Source organism: Podarcis cretensis (assembly GCF_951804945.1).
Source record: "Podarcis cretensis genome assembly, chromosome: 8".
In the NCBI taxonomy this organism is placed as follows: domain Eukaryota; kingdom Metazoa; phylum Chordata; class Lepidosauria; order Squamata; family Lacertidae; genus Podarcis; species Podarcis cretensis.
The window spans coordinates 41,304,157-41,322,181 of record NC_137177.1 but is presented as its reverse complement, the minus strand read 5'-3'; the positions used below and the strand labels follow the sequence as shown (position 1 = coordinate 41,322,181).

Here is an 18,025-nt window from a genome sequence, read left to right as displayed (position 1 = left end):
CACTGGCACTGTAAAGCTTTGCATTCACAGGACGGTTTTATCATGCACACATTGGGGGGCAGGGGGAGCGGGGAGGTAGCCTGTTGCCCCTTCTGAAATGAAGAGGAAGAGAAAGCAAAATGACCCTCTTTCCTGACTCTCCAAACAGAAGAAAATCCAGCACTCATTCCCCTTTCCCTTTCCCCTGCTTTTGAAAATGCATTCTCTGCCTTTCTCTTCATGCAACAGGAGCCAATATTGAAACTCATGTAAAGGAGGCTTCACTAAGGCCCTCAGTATATGTGTTTCAAGAGCCAAGTTGCTATCATTATTTCTTAAGAAGGCAATCCAAAGCCTTAAGTGTTTGACATTGAAGGGACAAACTTCAATGTACTGTGGCAGATGTGCGGATAAGATCTCCAGTGGGTTTCTTAAAAAACGTGTTAGTGGCGACTTCCGAAGATGGAGGGGCTGATTTGGGATGGGACCAAGAGGACTGAAGCCTAGTTCTTTTTGTTCTTGTGTTTCAGTTTTTCAGTTAAACCCCACCCCACCCCACCCCAAAAAAAGAAAAAACACTAAAGCTGACATTTGATCTGTGAGGTAAGGCATACTGGTATCAGATATCTATATGTTTTGCTCCATGGAATAAATAGCAATTTTTTGGTGAAATGGCTCAGATTGAGCATCCCTTCAGAGCTGTGGTTTTTTGTTTTTGCCAGTGTCTTCTGCACCATGTCATGGACACTTGAATAGTGCATTAGTGGCAGATTTATAGTGGACAGTCTGCACATCATTCTGCTTTATTAATTGCTCTGCAATGCTTTGTGAGTGTTACCAACCCATTATTGTTACCCGGCAAGCCATTCTTGTACTGTAGTGCCAAAAAAAAAAAGTGTGGGAAGGGGCGGGGGAACTAGGAGCATTCGTGGTATGAAAACTTACAGGGTTTTAGCAGGAAGTGAGGAAGCATGACACCCATTGCAAACAAAGCAATATGTCCACCCCTGAACTTTTGCAGAAACAAGTTATGTTGAAAGCAAGTTCATGTATAACTGCCTGAACCTTGATGAATGCTCATTGAAAAGGCTTCTCGTCCACATAAACACACAGATACACACACACCTTATTTGCAGATCTCCCAGTATCACATTTGGTTTTGCCCAAAATACGTATTGGAGCATCATGAAATGTTGATTCTCCAAAGCAAGCCAATAGGGACCTCCCCAGTTTCCATCTCCTTTTTCCTAGTTCCTTAAGAAGGTCAAATAATCTGGAGATACACTGAAACTCAAGTTTCTATTTCAAAATCAGATGGACAGGATTGTATGGCTTAGATTGAGGTCTGAGGGTTGGGGGGGGCATGTTAGTTGCTTCCAAAATTAAAAATGGAATGCCTGAAGAAGTCATACTGAAGTGCCTCTTAATAGAACAGGTCCAAATATAAGTGTATAGTGGAATATAGTTGGTAATTGTGGAATAACCTAAGGTCATTTGATTATCAGGGTCCTTTGGTGAGAAAAGACAATAATGGCAAACACATTTCTCTGAGATTTTTTTGCCCCACCCCACCACCGTCACCACATTTTTTTTTTGCAAGCACAGCCACAAGGAAGACAGGCAAATGACAGTTGCTTATTATGGGATCAGTGTCCCTCAGAAATGCACTTTTTTTTTGCTTTGTTTTTGCATCAGAATGCAATCTCCCCACCCTCCATTTAACCTGCAATTGCCATTTCTGCTTAGAATCTGATAAACTAAAACACAAAACCTGTTGCAAATAACCCGTCTGTGATATTTCAATAACCTGCTTGCAAATTTCGCCCTTGCCTAGAAACTCCCAGAGTGGGCTGTGTTCTAGTGTGGATTCCAATGGTAGGGATCCTTCTCCACATTTCCTTCTGGGCAGCCTGGGGTGGGGCACATGCCACTGGTGGGGGCAGAGACAAAAGCAAAAATGGGAGAAGCAACACTTGTTAATTTGACCTTTGTGCAATAGGCAAAGTTTCTGAAAATTCACCCACCCTTCTCTATCCTCCATCTAGGCATTCAAGAGGCATTGCCAAAGTTCAAGATTATATTCTAAGTGGGCCTGAACTTCCCCGTTCTTAATGTCCCCCACTCAGATGATAAGAAAACCAACATAAATCAGCCCTGGGAGATGTTGCAGAGTTCCCTCCAGGGAGCAGAGGTTCCTCTGCAGCAGTTTGCCTGAAGGTAGAAAGTTAGAAAAACCCAGATCCAAATGCATCTACATTGCTAATAACAGTTTTTACCTCAGTCTTTTGAAAGTGTTCATCGTCGTTTCAAATCTGTCTTTGTGGTAGATTTGCTTTGCTTTGTTTCTATTTATAATCCTTTCCACAGTGTTGTGGGGCAGCTTGCTGATAAATTATTGTTTCTTAGACAGTCGTCAACTATTAATTGGTAAAAGTGCTTGTGAACCACCTTGTAGGAATTGTGTGGTTTCAGTTATGTGTGTTTACTCATCAGATTTATAGGAGGCATGGGTTGTGTGGGTATGGGTGCATGCATGTTTGCAAGAGACAGATTCACACATTGTGTGCTTGACCCAGTATAGAGGCCCAGTGACAGCGGTGTTACTGCTAAATTCTGATGTGTCCAAAAATTCAGGCAGCTGTGTTGATCTATCACATTATAACCGCCACCGCCGCCCCCCTGCCCCCCGTCATAGAACAGTGCACTCATTTCCATATTATTTGCGAATAGATTTTTTCTGGAAGCAGATGACACAGAAATTAGCACTAGGCTTGCAATATATTCTACTATAGTTCTGGGAGTGGCTTTTATGACATGTCAAAGCTCAAATATAATGTGTAAATTAATAGTTAGGGGGAAATTGTGAAACAGAATAAACCGCCATTTGAATGCAGGCACTGTGTCAGGGTATCATGCAGAGGCGAGGGGTTGAGGCCTACACACACACACACACACACACACACACACACATTTTCAAGGAGGGGTTGGGCAGATCCTGTGTCTTCAGGTAGTTGCTGCTATCCTCAAGCCACTTTTCCAGTGCCCTGATGAGTGCCAGGCAACCATGATTGCAATTGCCTTGAATGTCCCAGGGGGACGCTTCATTGCCCTGGTGCATTGTGGGCAAGGGTGAATGCCCAGAACCAGCCCTGCTTAGAGGGGTTGCACTTTTGCTTCAAGAGGGCCGTAAGCATGGCAAATTACACAAGGAACATTGTGGTGTGACACACACTTCTGGCAATACCATTTCTTGGCAGCTTACTGGGAAGTGGGGGGCAGTGAGCTTAGTGCATGGGCAGGCTTAAAATGAAGAAATAAGCAATCCAAGGATGGAATCAGGTCCAGTGGAAGACAGCGTAGGATTTGATCCAGAGCAGAGAGGGGTCAGGTGCAAGACTTGGTGGAGCAGGTGGGCAAGAGACAGGTAGGCAGAGAAGCAAGATTGGAAGGAAGAAGGAAGGGTCAAGAACTCAAGGAAGGTCTTGTAGGAAGGGCTGGGCAAGGAGAGGAAGAGGTCCAAGGACAGGCTGGTGGGTTTGGAAGTTGCAGGAGGTAGCATAAGGCACACTCAATACACGAGTTAGTCCTCCCTGTTTGGGAGGGACAGGGTTGCAGAGACTGGCAGCAATTCTGCAGGGTTTCAAGCAGAGGAAATTCTCAGCGCCAACTGGGGATGCCAGGGATTAAACTTGGAACCTTTGGCTTGAAAAGGAGATGCTCTGCCACTGAGCTGTGGCTCTTTCAGCTCCGCCTCATCCCAGGAGTTGCGCTTAGCTTTGCAGAAACCACTCTGGCATGCTTCCAAGTGTGTTCTCGTTAAGGCTTCCCTCAGCCTTTCGTGAAGCCTTCACCAAAGTTAGCCCTGGCATTCTCAACAAAGTACACAGTACCTGGTCGTTGGGGAAGGGGGTAGGTTTCATTAAAGCAGATGTGTGCTCCCCAAATGAAAAAAGAACACATGCTAAAGCCTGAAGGCAGTAACTGTACTGTAGACAGAATGGCAGTAGCTTAGAGGTGGAGCACCTGCTTTGCATGCCGGAAGACCCAGGTTCAATCCCCCACATCTCCCAGCAAGGCTGGAGAGCCACTGCCAGGCAGTGCAGACCCTAATATGCTAGATAGGGCAGTGGTCCGACTTGGTGTAAGGAGCTCTCTAGGTTCCTATTTATCCCTCTTCAGTAGGCAGTGGTAGGTGGAGCCAAAGCCAATGGAGCTTTGCTCCATCCTTTCCCCCATCTCTTTCCCTTTCCCTTTCCCCTCTTCTCTATTCCCTCCCTTGATCTCTCTCGTTCTCCTAGCACAGCAGGCTGCCAGGAGGCGGGACAGATTCTATTTCTGAACTGATTGCTTGCAGAGGGCTGGAAATTATTCTGTGGGCCGCATGTGGTCTTCAGAAATCCTGGGGCTGTAGTCAGCAAATTGTCCTGGCATCAAGGCTGACCCTCCTCCTTAGCAAGGTGATGCAGCAGAGTGAAACAAGGAGGTAGATGAAGGCAGGGAGTGAAACGTTCTAAAGGGTTGACCTCCACATAAGGATTTGGTACTTTCCTTCATGCACCAAGATGTCTTGAGCCATCATCGCTAGGGTTCTCTAATGAAGAATTCTCAGCAGCCTCACCAAACTTCAGTTCCCAAGATTCCTTGAGGTTGAGCGAAGTTGTGGCCGTTAAAGTGGTATAAAGTCAATATGTCAATAGAGCAAGGGGCACCTTCAGTGATTTGTCTGTTGATTTTGGCGAAATCCTAATACGTTGGGATTAGTTTTTCATTAGATGAAGTTTTCATACACACACTCCAATGAGTCATCCACAAATTGTTCTTGCAGTGTTTATACCAATGCCCATGTGGACTTTTCAGTTTGGGTTTCCTCTGGAGTGTCAGCAAGCCAGATGCAGTTTCAGAATGATGTGTGGGTAGGTGAAGGTGACAGAAAGAGAGAAGGCAAGAAATAGGAAAAGACCTCAGACTCAAATAGATGGGTAAAGGACATTGGGTCACGCAACAATAGGTGCATGGCAAGGTCCCAACCCCCCCCAAAGATTGAATAAGACGCTTGACAACAGTGTTTTAGGTTAATGGGCTAAAAAAGGCCACAACTTTAATGGTTACAGATTGTGAGCGGTATTGGCTTAGGCATTGGCCCTAACCAACTATATCTGACTCCAGCCCATCTGCGCGGAGTCCGGGAAGGGTTAACCACCAGTAGAGGGAGCCCTGCTGATGCACATCAACTAGGAGCTCCCCCAGGGCCACCGACAGGGGTCTTGCCTTAGGCCCTGGACTCCCCAGGCTTCGGACAGGGCCACGCCCCCAGAATCCTTTAACGGAATACCCTTCAATGTGCGGGGGAGGTGATGGTGCTACCTCCCCTCTTCTCCTCTCCAGCAATATTCCAATGCCAAACCTTACCAAGCTGTGATGATTTGCTATGAGGTAGGCGAAAAATTGGCCAGTGTCAATTTGCCAAGTGGAAAAAGTCCTACCAGGCCCTCAACAACGACCAACTGAATTCCATAGCAAAGTCAAGAGATGAAAAAACCTAAAGGGCGGGAGGGTGGGAAAACGGGAGCAGCTGGAAATGCAAAAAGGGGTGAGATTCCCGCTGCGTCCTGCTTAAATCAAGCAGGCCACACCCCCAGAGCAATCGGCTTGGTTGCCTGGGTAGTGATGCAGCTGGGAATCCCCCCCAATCGCCCAGGGCTGACCACACCCCTGCACACCTCCTCCTAAGGTGGAAGTGGCTTAACAAAGTTGAGCTGAAGCTAATTTGGACTGAAATGTGCATGCCTGATATATGAATGTGAAATTTTGAAATAGATGAGATGTTTACTCTGATGAGTGAATTCAAAAATACAAATTTTGAGATGGAATTGTTTACATTCGTTCTATAACTTTGGGAGCTCAAGTCCCTATGTCATTATGGATTTTTGGTAGCCGAAGGTGAGTAAGGCTTGAGAAGCCCTACATTTCACTGCCAAACCTTGTAGCAGGACATCAAAATGTGAGCATTAAAAGATGGGACTCAGTATCCCAAACCATAGTGGGCCTTGAAGTCATGGAGATGTGGGGAAGAACTCTTGGATTTCCTCATCCCACATTTTCAAAGCAAACTTATGAGGAATCCTAGTTGTGCTCATTTTTAAGAGCACAAAATCAGGCGGTAATTGTTAGTAAAGCAAATGTCCTGAAACCTCTTCTTTAATCTGCTGTTGCCTTAATCTCATGGCAGTTGAACAGGACTTTGATCTCTCTCTCTCTCTTTCAAGAAGCAATTTACTAGTTGCCCTTGTAAAGTTGTGCCACTACTAAAACCAGATGTGTGTCTGTGTGATTAATATAGTGCCAAATTTTCAACCCAAATTCCTCATGTTACAATAGCCCTCTACAAGGACTGTTAACCACCAGTGGAGGCTGATCTATGAACGAGGGTGAACGAGGCAGTGCCCCCACAACCTCAGTCTGCCCTCAGCCAAGCTGCCTGCCTTTCCATTTGCGACCATTGGAACTGCCTGTCAGCTTTCTCCTCCTTAGCCTCAGTGTTGCCCTTGTAGAATTCAGCCGGGTGGAGGAGAATGGATTTAAAACTATAGTTGACCCCACCTGTCATTGCCTCTGGTGCCACCTACTGTTGACCTCCCTGCTTTGCCCCCCACCATCTCAGTAGGCACCAACCACCTCTGGTAACCACAGCAATCATATTCATTCCACTCTGCTCTTCCTTTCCTCTTTTCCATTGGCAGAATAGAGTGCTGCGGTTCTTGAAATGGCAATAACATAACATTCAGTACCAAAGTAAATCCCTTTGTGGGGCCACTCAGAAAAAAAAACCCAGCTTGTTTATTTAGTGTTTATGCCTTTTCCAACATTAATGTGCCTGTGGTGCTCAGATTATGGGTGTACATATAGTCTGTGTTTTAAAGTAGTTGAAATTCTGCATCCAATAAATCCAATTTCTGTGCCAAGTTAAACTGGATACTACAATCTGTATGAATTATGTAAATTTAGCATATGTGCATAGTTTATTCTATTGTTTTGCATAATGCCTCTTGGAGTCGTCTTTTTAACAACAAGGAAGGGGCAAAGACATTAAAGCCTTTAAAGTCATCACCCACGCATGTTCAGATTCAAGCATATTGTCACAGCCATAAGAACTAGAAACTTAGTGGTTTGTTTGTTTGTTTGTTTGTTTGTTTGTTTGTTTGAATGAAAGTAGAGATTGGTAAGAAGTTAGCAGAATGTATGTATCTACCTTATATTCATGGATAGCAATTGCACAGCCGTTGCTGTGCAAATCTGACTGTGAATTCCTCCTGTGATACTGATGTCCCAATAATTATCCTCTGTCCAGATAAGCAAGAGGCCTTATGGGAGTTCAGGGACACATTCCAGCCAGACAAGAAGGTGCAAGGTGAAGCTGAGGAGGGGTGTGGTCTGGAAAAAAGGTGGTATGCTTTTGACACACACCCCTCAGGCCTAAGGTTCCCCACTGCTGCCTTATGAGTTAGCCACTTACCAGAGGACTGAAGCACCTTTCCTAGGAAAGGCTATGACCTGTGTGGCTTTTTTATTTAGAAAAATGGGGATGGGGTGGGTGGATAAACATTAAAGAAAGATCTTAGTCATGGGGTGGTATTACTGGATAAAAACGAGTGGGGCCTGTATGAAATGTTGCATTGCATCCTTCCTCCTAAAAGAAAATTTTAGGGCCCCAACCAGCCATTCTGGCGAAACAGAGCATCCCGTGATCACCCATGCTTAGTGCTCACAATCATTCTTCATTGAGCTGCTTTCTGTTGGAGAGCAACTCTCCAAACCTTAGTTTGTATTATTATTATTATTATTATTATTATTATTATTATTATTATTATACAGGGCACTTCTGCAAACCTTAGGATTCCTCCAAGCGTGCTGACACACATACACCCCTCTTGTTTCTCAGCAGCCTCATTTAACTACTGTCCTGTTGGCACATACCACCTGTGTTTGGTACTGGAAGGATAAAAAAATGTTTTCATTGCCGTCTTCAACCACTGTTTTAATTCTGTTTCCAGCTGATTGCAGAAAAGAAAGTTTTGGCAGTATTCAAGGCCTTAGCATGGCAGTGACCAGCAATTTCCAAGCTGTGGTTTTTTTAAAAAAAAAAACAAAACAAAACACTATTAAGTCTTCTTTAGGGGGAAGGCTGTTGAGAAGAATTGTAGAATCTCTGCAGCCTTATAAACACCTTCTTCTTAGGTTACATTGGAGCAGAGAGTTCCCAGTGTTAAAATCAATCATCCAATTCTAATAACATTGCTAAAACATAGGATTAGTGTGATAAACCATAAGAAGTGCAGTAAAAAAAAATCTAAGGCAAAACTGGAAAACAGGAATTGTATGAATTGTCTAAAGACTTAGGGTTGTATCCAGCTCCAGAGCAATGCTACATCAGGGCCTTGGAGGCATCGTTTTGCCATTGGCAGCTGCCTGACAAAGCTGTCTGCTGACGCCTGGTCTGCTCAGTTACGTTCACCTTAATGTGTGAAATTGAGATAGCACCACATCAGTAGTAATAGCAAGGTAATCCCTTTATTGAAACCCAGTGAATGGTCACAAAGGACAACTGTGCAGAGCAGGGCGCAATCTTCTGAATTTGCTCTTAACTCACCTTTCTTCAGTCCTGGAGCCCCAGGTGGGATACATGCAGTCACCCCCCAAGCACTGCTTATCTTCAGCAAGGTGGTGGCCTCATGTGTCCCCAGCAATTCTTAATCAGGTGAAGCAAATCAAAACAAAACAAATCCTTTATGGGTCTATGCAGAAATAAGCTGCATTGGGTTTAAGTGTGTCTAGGATGGGGGCCAAAGAGCCTTTCTGAAGTCAAAAGCTCACTCATTCCTTTGTGACCTTTCTTCGGTTATCGTAACCAAAGGGATCGCCAAGCTGCAGCTTTTGGATTTCTTTTTATCTTTCTTTTTTAGTGAGCCAACTCAGCAACCTGCAGTTTTGATTATGTCTTGGAGGAGCCTGATGCAGCAACCTTGTTGAAGCTAAGCAAGCCTAGTTGTGGTTAGTGCCTAGATGCAAGATCTCCAATGTAACTTCCCTTGTGTTCCAGGGAAGCAGGGTGCTATGTAAGTGAAATAGACTAGGGCCAGGGTCAAGCCTACCACTAAACAGGGTGTGGCATCTGCCACAGGAACAGCCATGAGGTACTGAAGGACAGAGCTCTGTGTCATGAAGTGTGCCCTGTGTTCCCTAAGCTGCTTTCAAAGTGTGGTGGAAGAAACTGCTCCATCACCAGTGTTGAAGTTAGGGATGGATGAATCTGTCCATTTCCGTTCTCTTACGGTTTTCATTTTTTTCCCATCTCAAATTCAGTTCTCCACATTTCTGCAGCAATTTGAGATTTAAAAAAAACAAATCCTAATGAAAATTCGTCAGCACAGTACAAATTTCTCCCAATATGTATATTTTTGTGTGCAGTTTTGACTAATACACACACACATTTGCAAATGATTCCCCTAATATAATTGGTTTTTCATATTATTTTCACCAATAGATGCATTTTTATGCATGTTTTCCCTGAAACTGTGCATTTTTTAAATATTTTTTGGTTGGAGAACTGAATCACAAAATTTGGAGACACGCCAATCTCTAAGAATATCCATGTTTCCAAACACATATTGTTTCAGAAAGTGTGAATTAAATAGTTTCTCATTAAAATGCAAGCAAAATTGAATTCCTCCTCCACCTCTAGTTGCTCCTCTGGCTGCTAGTGGCTCTCCAGGGTCCTTTTCAGAGAGAATGCTTACTCATCACCTGCTTCATGAGAAGCAGGTGAAATGCCAGGAACTTGGGATCTTTGGCATGCAGAGCAGGTGCCTGACTGCTGAGCTAGAGTCTCTGGGGCAGAGCAGCACTTTCCCTTTGGCAATAGAAGATGTGCCCAACCATTTTGATGTGTACCAAATGTGCACCGTGCCATTTGTGCACGTGGAAGCCTGTTTCTACATACACACATCAGCCTTGATGCATAAGGGGGGGTTGGCTGTGAACCCTAGGTTTTATGTGCAGCACATAAATAAGACTGCTGCAACTGCTGAAGAACTTGGGGCAGGCCCCCCACCCAACCCCGTCCCTCCCACTCTTCTGAGAATCCGTATGTTTTGCAGTGCCGCTACCATGGGTTTATGGTTCTGCATCTTAGTCTTAATTAGTTTATTTTGAAAGTCTCTCCCCGCCACCCCCCACCCAATACAGAGGATTTCCCTCTTACAACTATTTTCTTCTCTGTAGATTTGGTTCCGTTTTACAACCCATCGTTTGCAAGATGACAGCCAGGGTAATAAAGTAGACGTGCGTGTTTTTCACACTACAGTTGTACATTGGAAGTCGAACAGAATCTGTTCCGGAAGTCTGTTCAACTTCCAAAACATTCAGAAACCAAAAGTGCGGCTTCTGATTGGCTGCAGGAAGCTCCGGAACAGTCACTTCTGGGTTTGCGGTGTTCGGGAGCCAAAACGTTCGAGAACTAAGCTGTTTGAAAACCAATGTATGACTGTACATTGTTCTTCTCTTAGATTTTCCTTTGTGGCTTGGAGAGATTCTTGATACTCATTCATTCAGTCCTCACTCATTTATTTCACTATAGACTCCTCCAAAGAGGGAACCAAGGGTAGGATAAGGAAGCTTTCTTAGCTTGAGGGACACATTCCTGTCTGAGGGGTCATGTGCCAAAGGTGTGGCCAGAGGCCAAAGTAGCCAGACTAACAGGTATGAGTCTTACCTTTCAGCCTATTCAAGCCACACATGCCAGAGATTTCCACTCTCACACACACACAATTTCCGTCCTTCATCCTGCCAAGCTAGAGACATTATATTAAGTCACACTCCAGCCGATCAAAAGCATTCAAAGAGATTGTGTAGCAGGGCCAGTGACAGGTGTTTCCTGAGTGGAAGTGGGTGTGGCCTGGAGAGAGTATCGAGTGCTGGATGGAGAGGCCTAAGGTTCCCCATCCCTGATATAAACCCTTCAGGGTGCACTCTGGGTTGCACCTTGAAGCAGGTTTTCAAGCCAAGACTTCAGTCCCACTATCTGCAGATGCATTCCCTGTCAGAAAATCAGCCATGGCACCTATCAGTTGTTTGAAGTGGGGGGAGGGCCTAAACTGGTGGATTGCCCAATTTTTGACCCTGGTTGCACACATGCACCCCTGGCAACAGTATTGGGGGATGACCCACATGCAAAGTTTGCAGACACAGTTCATCATCCAGTTAGGACAACATCCACTAACCCGGTCCACTCCAGATGCTTTGGACTACAACTCCCATTGTCTCCATCCAGCACTGCTATATGATGCTAGGGCTGATGGGAGTTGTAGTCCACAAAATCCAAAGGTTGGGGAAGGCTAGGCTAGCTATACACTTTAAAAAGCCTGCTTCTTGTCTGCGTGCATCACTAGATTGGCAGAAACCATTTTGCCCTTGTCCTAATGTAACAGTTCAGCTACATTCTTTAAACTTTTAAACTTGCATTCCAACCATCTTTACACTTGGTCGTCATTGGCCTCCCACCCCTTTTTCCCCACAGTAGATTTTTTTTTTTTTTTTTTAGGGAAATGCTTTAAATAAATAAATACAAGAATTTTGAAGGGCCCTTGATGCTTGCTAAATCCTACTTTTTCTTTGCTGGTTAGTTGCTGAATCTTGTTTTTAATTTTTTTGCACATTTGATTGTTCTGAACCATTATTAACTGTCATTTTGTATGGAGTGCGAATGACTGTCTGTTGATTTAATAGGTCTTTTGATTCTTATTGTAATAATTTATTGGCTGTCAGTAATGTATTTATTAGTTACCAAATGTTAATAAAATGCCAGCTCTTTTCTAGCGTTTGGGATATTTTATTGGGTTTTTCTCTTCTGAGAAAGCCTCAAGGAAATCACAGAATGATTAACAGTTTTGTCTGTTATGGGTGAAAAGAGGTCCTGTTTCACATGGTGCATAGGTAAAACTAGAGAACACCCATAACCAAGTTGTAGTGATGGCCACCCACATGGATGGTTTTAAAAGAGGATTAGACAAATTTGTGGCAGATAAGGCTATCAGTGGCTACTAGTGATGTTGATCTGCCTCCACTGCCAAGGGCATTATGCTAAGAATCAGAAGTGGAGAGAGCACTGTGGCACTCAGGTCCTACTTATGGGCTTCCCATAGACATCTCATTGACTGCTATGAGAACAACATGTAGGACTAGATGGGCCTTTGGCCTGATCCAACAGGGCTGTAAATATGTTTGTGAGTGGAATAATGCATGTTTATTCATAAGGAAATTTCTGCCCAGTGAGGATTCCTCCATGGTAAGTTGAATGTTTCATCCTTTTTGCACATTAAGTGGATGCATGGAGTAAGGAACTGGGTTGGTGACTGCTGTACTGAGTTGGTGACTCCCAATGACTACACTTTCAGCTAAAGTTCTGAACAATCCAATGGATGTACATATTGTGTGTGCGTAGACACTCTCTGCACAGTTGCAAAACAATGGAGTAAAGCTGCAACCCTAAGTACGCTTACTTGGGACTCTGTTGACCACAGTGGAACTAACATTGGAGTTGAGAGGGCTGTGCTGCGTGTGTCTTTTTGAAAGGGTTAGATCAGCAACAACCAACATGATGCCCTCTAGATGGGATACCAACTCCCATCAGCCCCAGCCAGCATGGCCAATGGTCAGGGATGGTCCAGCAACGTTTGGGCAGCTCCATGTTGGCTATCCCTGGATTAGATTAATTACTGGATGGTGGCTGATGAGCAACACTGACTGGGGCTAATGGGAATTGTAGCCCAAAATATCTAGAGGGCCGCATGTTGAAGAGACTTCTGTAGACAAGCTCTACATTCCTAAATCCTGCTCATGTAAATGCCTGCAAGACTTCCCCCTTTCCTGCCATATTCTCCTCATCGCACCATCGCAAACTATTCTTCCAAAGGGGAGATTGCTTTGTGCCTGAAAGTCATTATCTTACACAAGATGCATTCACCAGTCGGCCAACCTGCTTCTGTAACAAGCTCTTTTCCTACATAAGATCCCTAGCCATTAATACATGGTGGCACTCAAAACAAAGCAGGGAAGCAGGAAATTCTCCGTGTAACAAGTGTTATTTATGGGGTTTCTGGACAGTCAATTCCCAGTACACTATCTGAATCCCATTTCCTGGTTCTGACGGCAAATTGTTTTATGAGGTGGTTTGTGTTTGACTTTCGGCAGGTTTTAATAGCCAGAACTGTTGCAATGTACTCTTCTTCCAATTAATGCAGGGATGTTTAATTGCGATGCAGTAGGGAAGCCAAATGGCCCAGCTGTTCAAAGGAACAGGAGGTCAAAGAGGCCCTTTTAAAACTCTCTCTTGGGCTCAGCCCTGACACAGACATGCTTCCCTTGAGGGCAATGCCTCTTTGAGAGCCAGCAAAGACTAACTTTAGGGTAGCCATGTGATTGCAGACTTCTTTTTCCATCTGCCATGCACTAGAAGGTGTTGGTGCCAGCTTAGTTTAGGAAAATGATGAAAGTCTGTCCCCTCTCTTTGGGAACATGTGATAGAAGGCAGATAGGATTCTGCATGGTATAGTTGCAGAAAGGATAAGGAGAAGTTTTGCTCCATCCCTCATAATACTTTAACTCAGGGCCGTCATCCAATGAAGTTGAATATTGGAAGATTCAGGACAGACAAAAGGAAGTATTCTCCATCGCTAAACTATGGAATTTGCTCCTACAAGAGATACTGATGGCCACTAACTTGCATGGCTTTAAAAGGGGATTAGACAAATTCATGATGGTTAAGGTTATCAGTGGCTCTGAAAACGAGTTGCCAGGAATTACAAGTGAAGAAGAGTGCTGCTGCACTTCTGTCCTGCTTGCAGGCTTCCCAGAGGCCACCGTGAGAACAGATAGCTTGATTCGATATGCCTTTGGCTCTTCTTATGTTCTGAAATTCCAAGAACAATATCCCTTTCAACTGATTCGACAAGGCTTCTCCTATGGCTACAGGGCTTAAAGCCGAGGTCCACCCCACAAGAGGTGGCAGGCAGAGGGGAAGCTAGGAGCCAAAGAAGCCAAGTCAGGTATCTTGTGACTTCAAGGAGACAGGAACCTTTGGGTCAGGGTTGCCAGCTTTCTTATTCGGCCCCCGTAGCTGTTCCTTCAACAGCAGCACACAGTGCGCACACATGATCCGGGAGAACACTGAACAGCTTCACCTGTTGACTTCTGCACCTGAAGCTGCTTGAAAGACACAGGTGCAGTAGATTAGTATGTTAGGACTGTGCCAAAAAATATCCTGTGTCTTATGATAGAATCCTGCCGCCTTGTTCCCCATGATCACTGGGTTAGAAATAGGCACCCCATTCCTACCCACCCCATTTCCCAGATGCATACCAGAGACAAGTACACTCTCACACAGCCAGCTATTCAAAACCAACAGGTTTTCTATCAGTCAATGCCAAGAAACATCAAACTGGGAGATACCTGCTGTACAGCAAGATCACGCTTAACCCACCCTCAGTTCTCACCTGGAACAAGTATTCACTCTCCATCACCCACCCAAGAAGAGCACAGTTCCATGCTATAAAGGACTCTCACTCCAGCAGTATGTGACCACTTCTCCTCTGGCTTAGTATATGCCCTCTCCTTCCCCAGCACTGATAACAGGGTATGTTGATTTTGGGAAGTGTCCTTACTTGGCTGGAGAACTGCATTGTAGAATTCAGAGAAGTGTTCATTTTGAAGGTTGGCTCTATTTTGGTTTGTGTGTTATTTCAGAAAGTGTGAATTAAGTAGGTTCACCTCTAAATGTGAAGTTAATCAAATTTCTTCCCTATTTCTACTTGTTAGCCATCCTTCCTGTCATCAAATGTTTCAGTTAAAGCTCCGGGGAGATAGCATAACTTTCCCCCCAGAGCTTTTCTAAATCAGGAAGTGCAGGCAGCCAGGAAAGCTGTGAAACACTAAGGAAATGTTTTGTGGAAATGGTGGGAAGGGGGACAAACAGCACCCATGGCCATCTTGTAACAATAAATTAAGTTCAACCCTTCATTCACCCAAAGAATAAAGAAAGTCTAAAGACTCTCTCAAGTGCCCTGAAAAAGAATACGAAAAAATGGGAAACTCAAGAAGGATTTTGGATGGTATTTAACTTACTTATTAACTGACATGAACAAGATAATAATGGAAACAGTTGATGGGTTTCTACTTTCTGCTGCAAAGACGAAAAATGGGGTTTTGTTGATTTAATTTTGTCTTTGTTTGGTTCTGTCCTTATAAGTATCATATTTCTTAACTCAGTGTGTGTTGGAAATTGTATTATTTTGGTGTATTAATTTATTTGTGCTGGGTCTGTGACCATATAAGAACATTTCTCTCGCTTTGGACATGTTTTATGCCAATCTGCATCATCTTTTTGGGAGATATGCAAGTGATGACACTAAGACTTGGATGGGGGAAAGTCAGGTGGTGACTGTGCTGCTGTGGTTTTTTGGGATGTCAATACTGATCAGCTTCAGTGTTATGTACTGGAACTTGAAGGGAGCTTCATAACTGGGCCTCCAGCAAAATGCACTTTTGATCCTCGCTATAAAGATCTTCAGAAGGCTTTAAAAGCTCATGTATTTCAAAGAGCAGCATTTCCTAATCTGGTGCCCTCTGTATGTTTTGAACTACAACTCTATCAGCTGACTTTGGTTGGTGGACATGGTAGTCCAAAACCTAGGAAGGGCACCAGATTGAGGAAGATTTCAGTGGTTAATTTTTGCGTGTGAAATTCCTGAAAGCTATGGATTATTTTTTAAATGTTTTAGACTCTTTCTAAGATGCTATTTTATAACTTTTTATACATTTTTATACTTTTATACTATTATAAAGTATAAAAAATGTATACAAAGTTATAAAATACTTTTATGCTTTAAGGTATTTTAGATTCTGATTATAAACTGGCTTGTGAGGATTATATCCTAAAAAGAAAGCCTAGAAATATTCTAAATAAAGTCATATGTCTCATAAGAGTCTTTATATAGTTTTAAACCTGGGGAGGCAAGCCCTTGGGAACCAAGGTTTGGGAGTAAGAAGAGTCAAATTGTTAGAGAAGATACTGATTGGAAATAGCTTTCTTGAAAGGCAGGATAAATGAGGCCTGTTTGGGGCTGCATTTGTTTATAGAATGATTAGCGCTAGACATATATCCAGATAATGGCTGACTTTTGTATTTCTTTGGACCAAGAGCTCTTAGAGCAACCTGAAAACTGTCCTAGCCTGAGTTTTAATGATTTCTGTGCAACACCTCCTGCACGCCATGTTGAGCCAGTCTGATGCTTCCAAATTGTCCCTGCTTTCAGGTGGGATCCAATCACACACTGGCAAATTCAGTTTCCTTTCTTTATAGCTGATTGGGTTGTTTTGCACAACAAACCTGCTTCCCCCAAAGAGTGGGTTTTTGCAATAAGGAAAATGATGGTGAAGTGCCTTGGAAAGTGTACTGATAGCCCTTCCTTTGACACAATCCCATCTAACCTCCCTGAAAACAAATCAGACTGAATGCTCATTAAATAGCCAACATCATCTAATCTCTTTGTAAACAAATCAGAATGAAACGGGACATTTTCCCATGTACCCCAGCAATATCTTTTCTCTGTCCTCTCCACCTAAGGCTCAGCCCTTTTTGTTTGTTTCTTTAACAACCAACCATCATGAAGGGTTCTAAGAGCTCATTGCTCTGAGATGTTTTCGCTCAGCCTTCTCTGGCCGGCCTACTTGCCCTACAGGTGTGTCATACCCTCCAACATTTCTCCGATGAAAATAGGGATGTCCTAAGAAAAAGTGGGACGGCTTCTGTAAATCCGGTACTGTCCCTGGACAACAGGGACACTTGGAGGGTCTGGTGTTTTGGACTACAAAATTCCTATCAGCCCGAACATCATGCAGCCATCTTGGCTGGGGCTGATGGCTATTGTAGCCCAAAGCATCTGGAGGGCAGCAGGTTGGGAAAGGCTTTTTTTTTTTTTAAGCTGATCCTAATTGACAGATATGGCAACTGTTGTTTCTCTGTAATTCTCATGGGCATATCTTTCCAAGAGAGCTTTGTCCAAATGACACAGAAAAGCTAGGTGGAGAATAGATGCTGAAGACATCATAACACCACCCATTTTCTTGACTTCACTTCTTCATGATATGTAACTCTTTGGGTTTTCGGTACACGTGGATCTTTGACCATTTCTCAGTTGCTGGTTTAGTAACTATTCTCTTTCTCTAATCCTAACTTTCTGTTTCTTTCTCTCTGTTTCTCTCTCTCTCTCTCGTTCTTTGTCTTTCTTTTCTTTTCTTCCTATATGTGCCTTGCCATAGAACCGCATGCATGAGTCTCTAATGCTCTTCGATTCCATCTGTAACAACAAATTCTTCATTGACACCTCCATCATTCTCTTCCTCAACAAGAAAGACCTGTTTGGTGAGAAGATCAAGAAATCACCTCTGACCATCTGCTTCCCTGAATATACAGGTATGTAATGGCAGCGCCTGAGGTGCTCAAGATCCCAGTTGTGGAGCAAACGAAAAACAACAGACTGACCCATGTAGCAGAGTCTGCTGGAACCCCAAGTGTAAACCAGGAGATATTTGCTCCAGTCCTGCTTGAGAGATAACTCCCCTAGAAAACAGACTACATACTCTGACTGATTGCCTTCCTGTTTTCTGCCAGAGGCATCAGCTGAGCTACCATGATGTCACAGAGAGTTGGCAGATTCTCATCAGTGGGAAGGAAGTGTCCGTCTATGAACAGAAAAAAGCATCAGACTAATCACACAAGGCAGCTTCTGCCAGGCTGTGCCATTTCACAGGGCAAGTGGGGGGGCTGCATGTTTGAAAGCCCCCCTCCCCAACATGAAAACACTCCCAGTATTATTAATATATATTTTTTAAAACTAGCATGTCAAGAAAATGAGTGATCATTGAGCCTTAATGCATACTGGGGGGGGGGGTGTTCCAAATATGCATTCAGATTAGGGAGAAATGGTTCAGATCC

The 18,025-nt window shown here is 43.8% G+C and overlaps 1 protein-coding gene across 1 annotated transcript in view; it reads left to right on the top strand.

Moving 5' to 3' along the window:
• The window catches only part of GNAO1 (G protein subunit alpha o1), a 167,572-nt gene that overhangs the window by 145,613 nt on the left and 3,934 nt on the right, over positions 1-18,025 (top strand). The window contains exon 7 of the mRNA XM_079988341.1: positions 17,350-17,503. Coding sequence (XP_079844467.1) covers positions 17,350-17,503 — 154 coding nt within the window. The remainder of the gene's footprint in view (positions 1-17,349; positions 17,504-18,025) is intronic.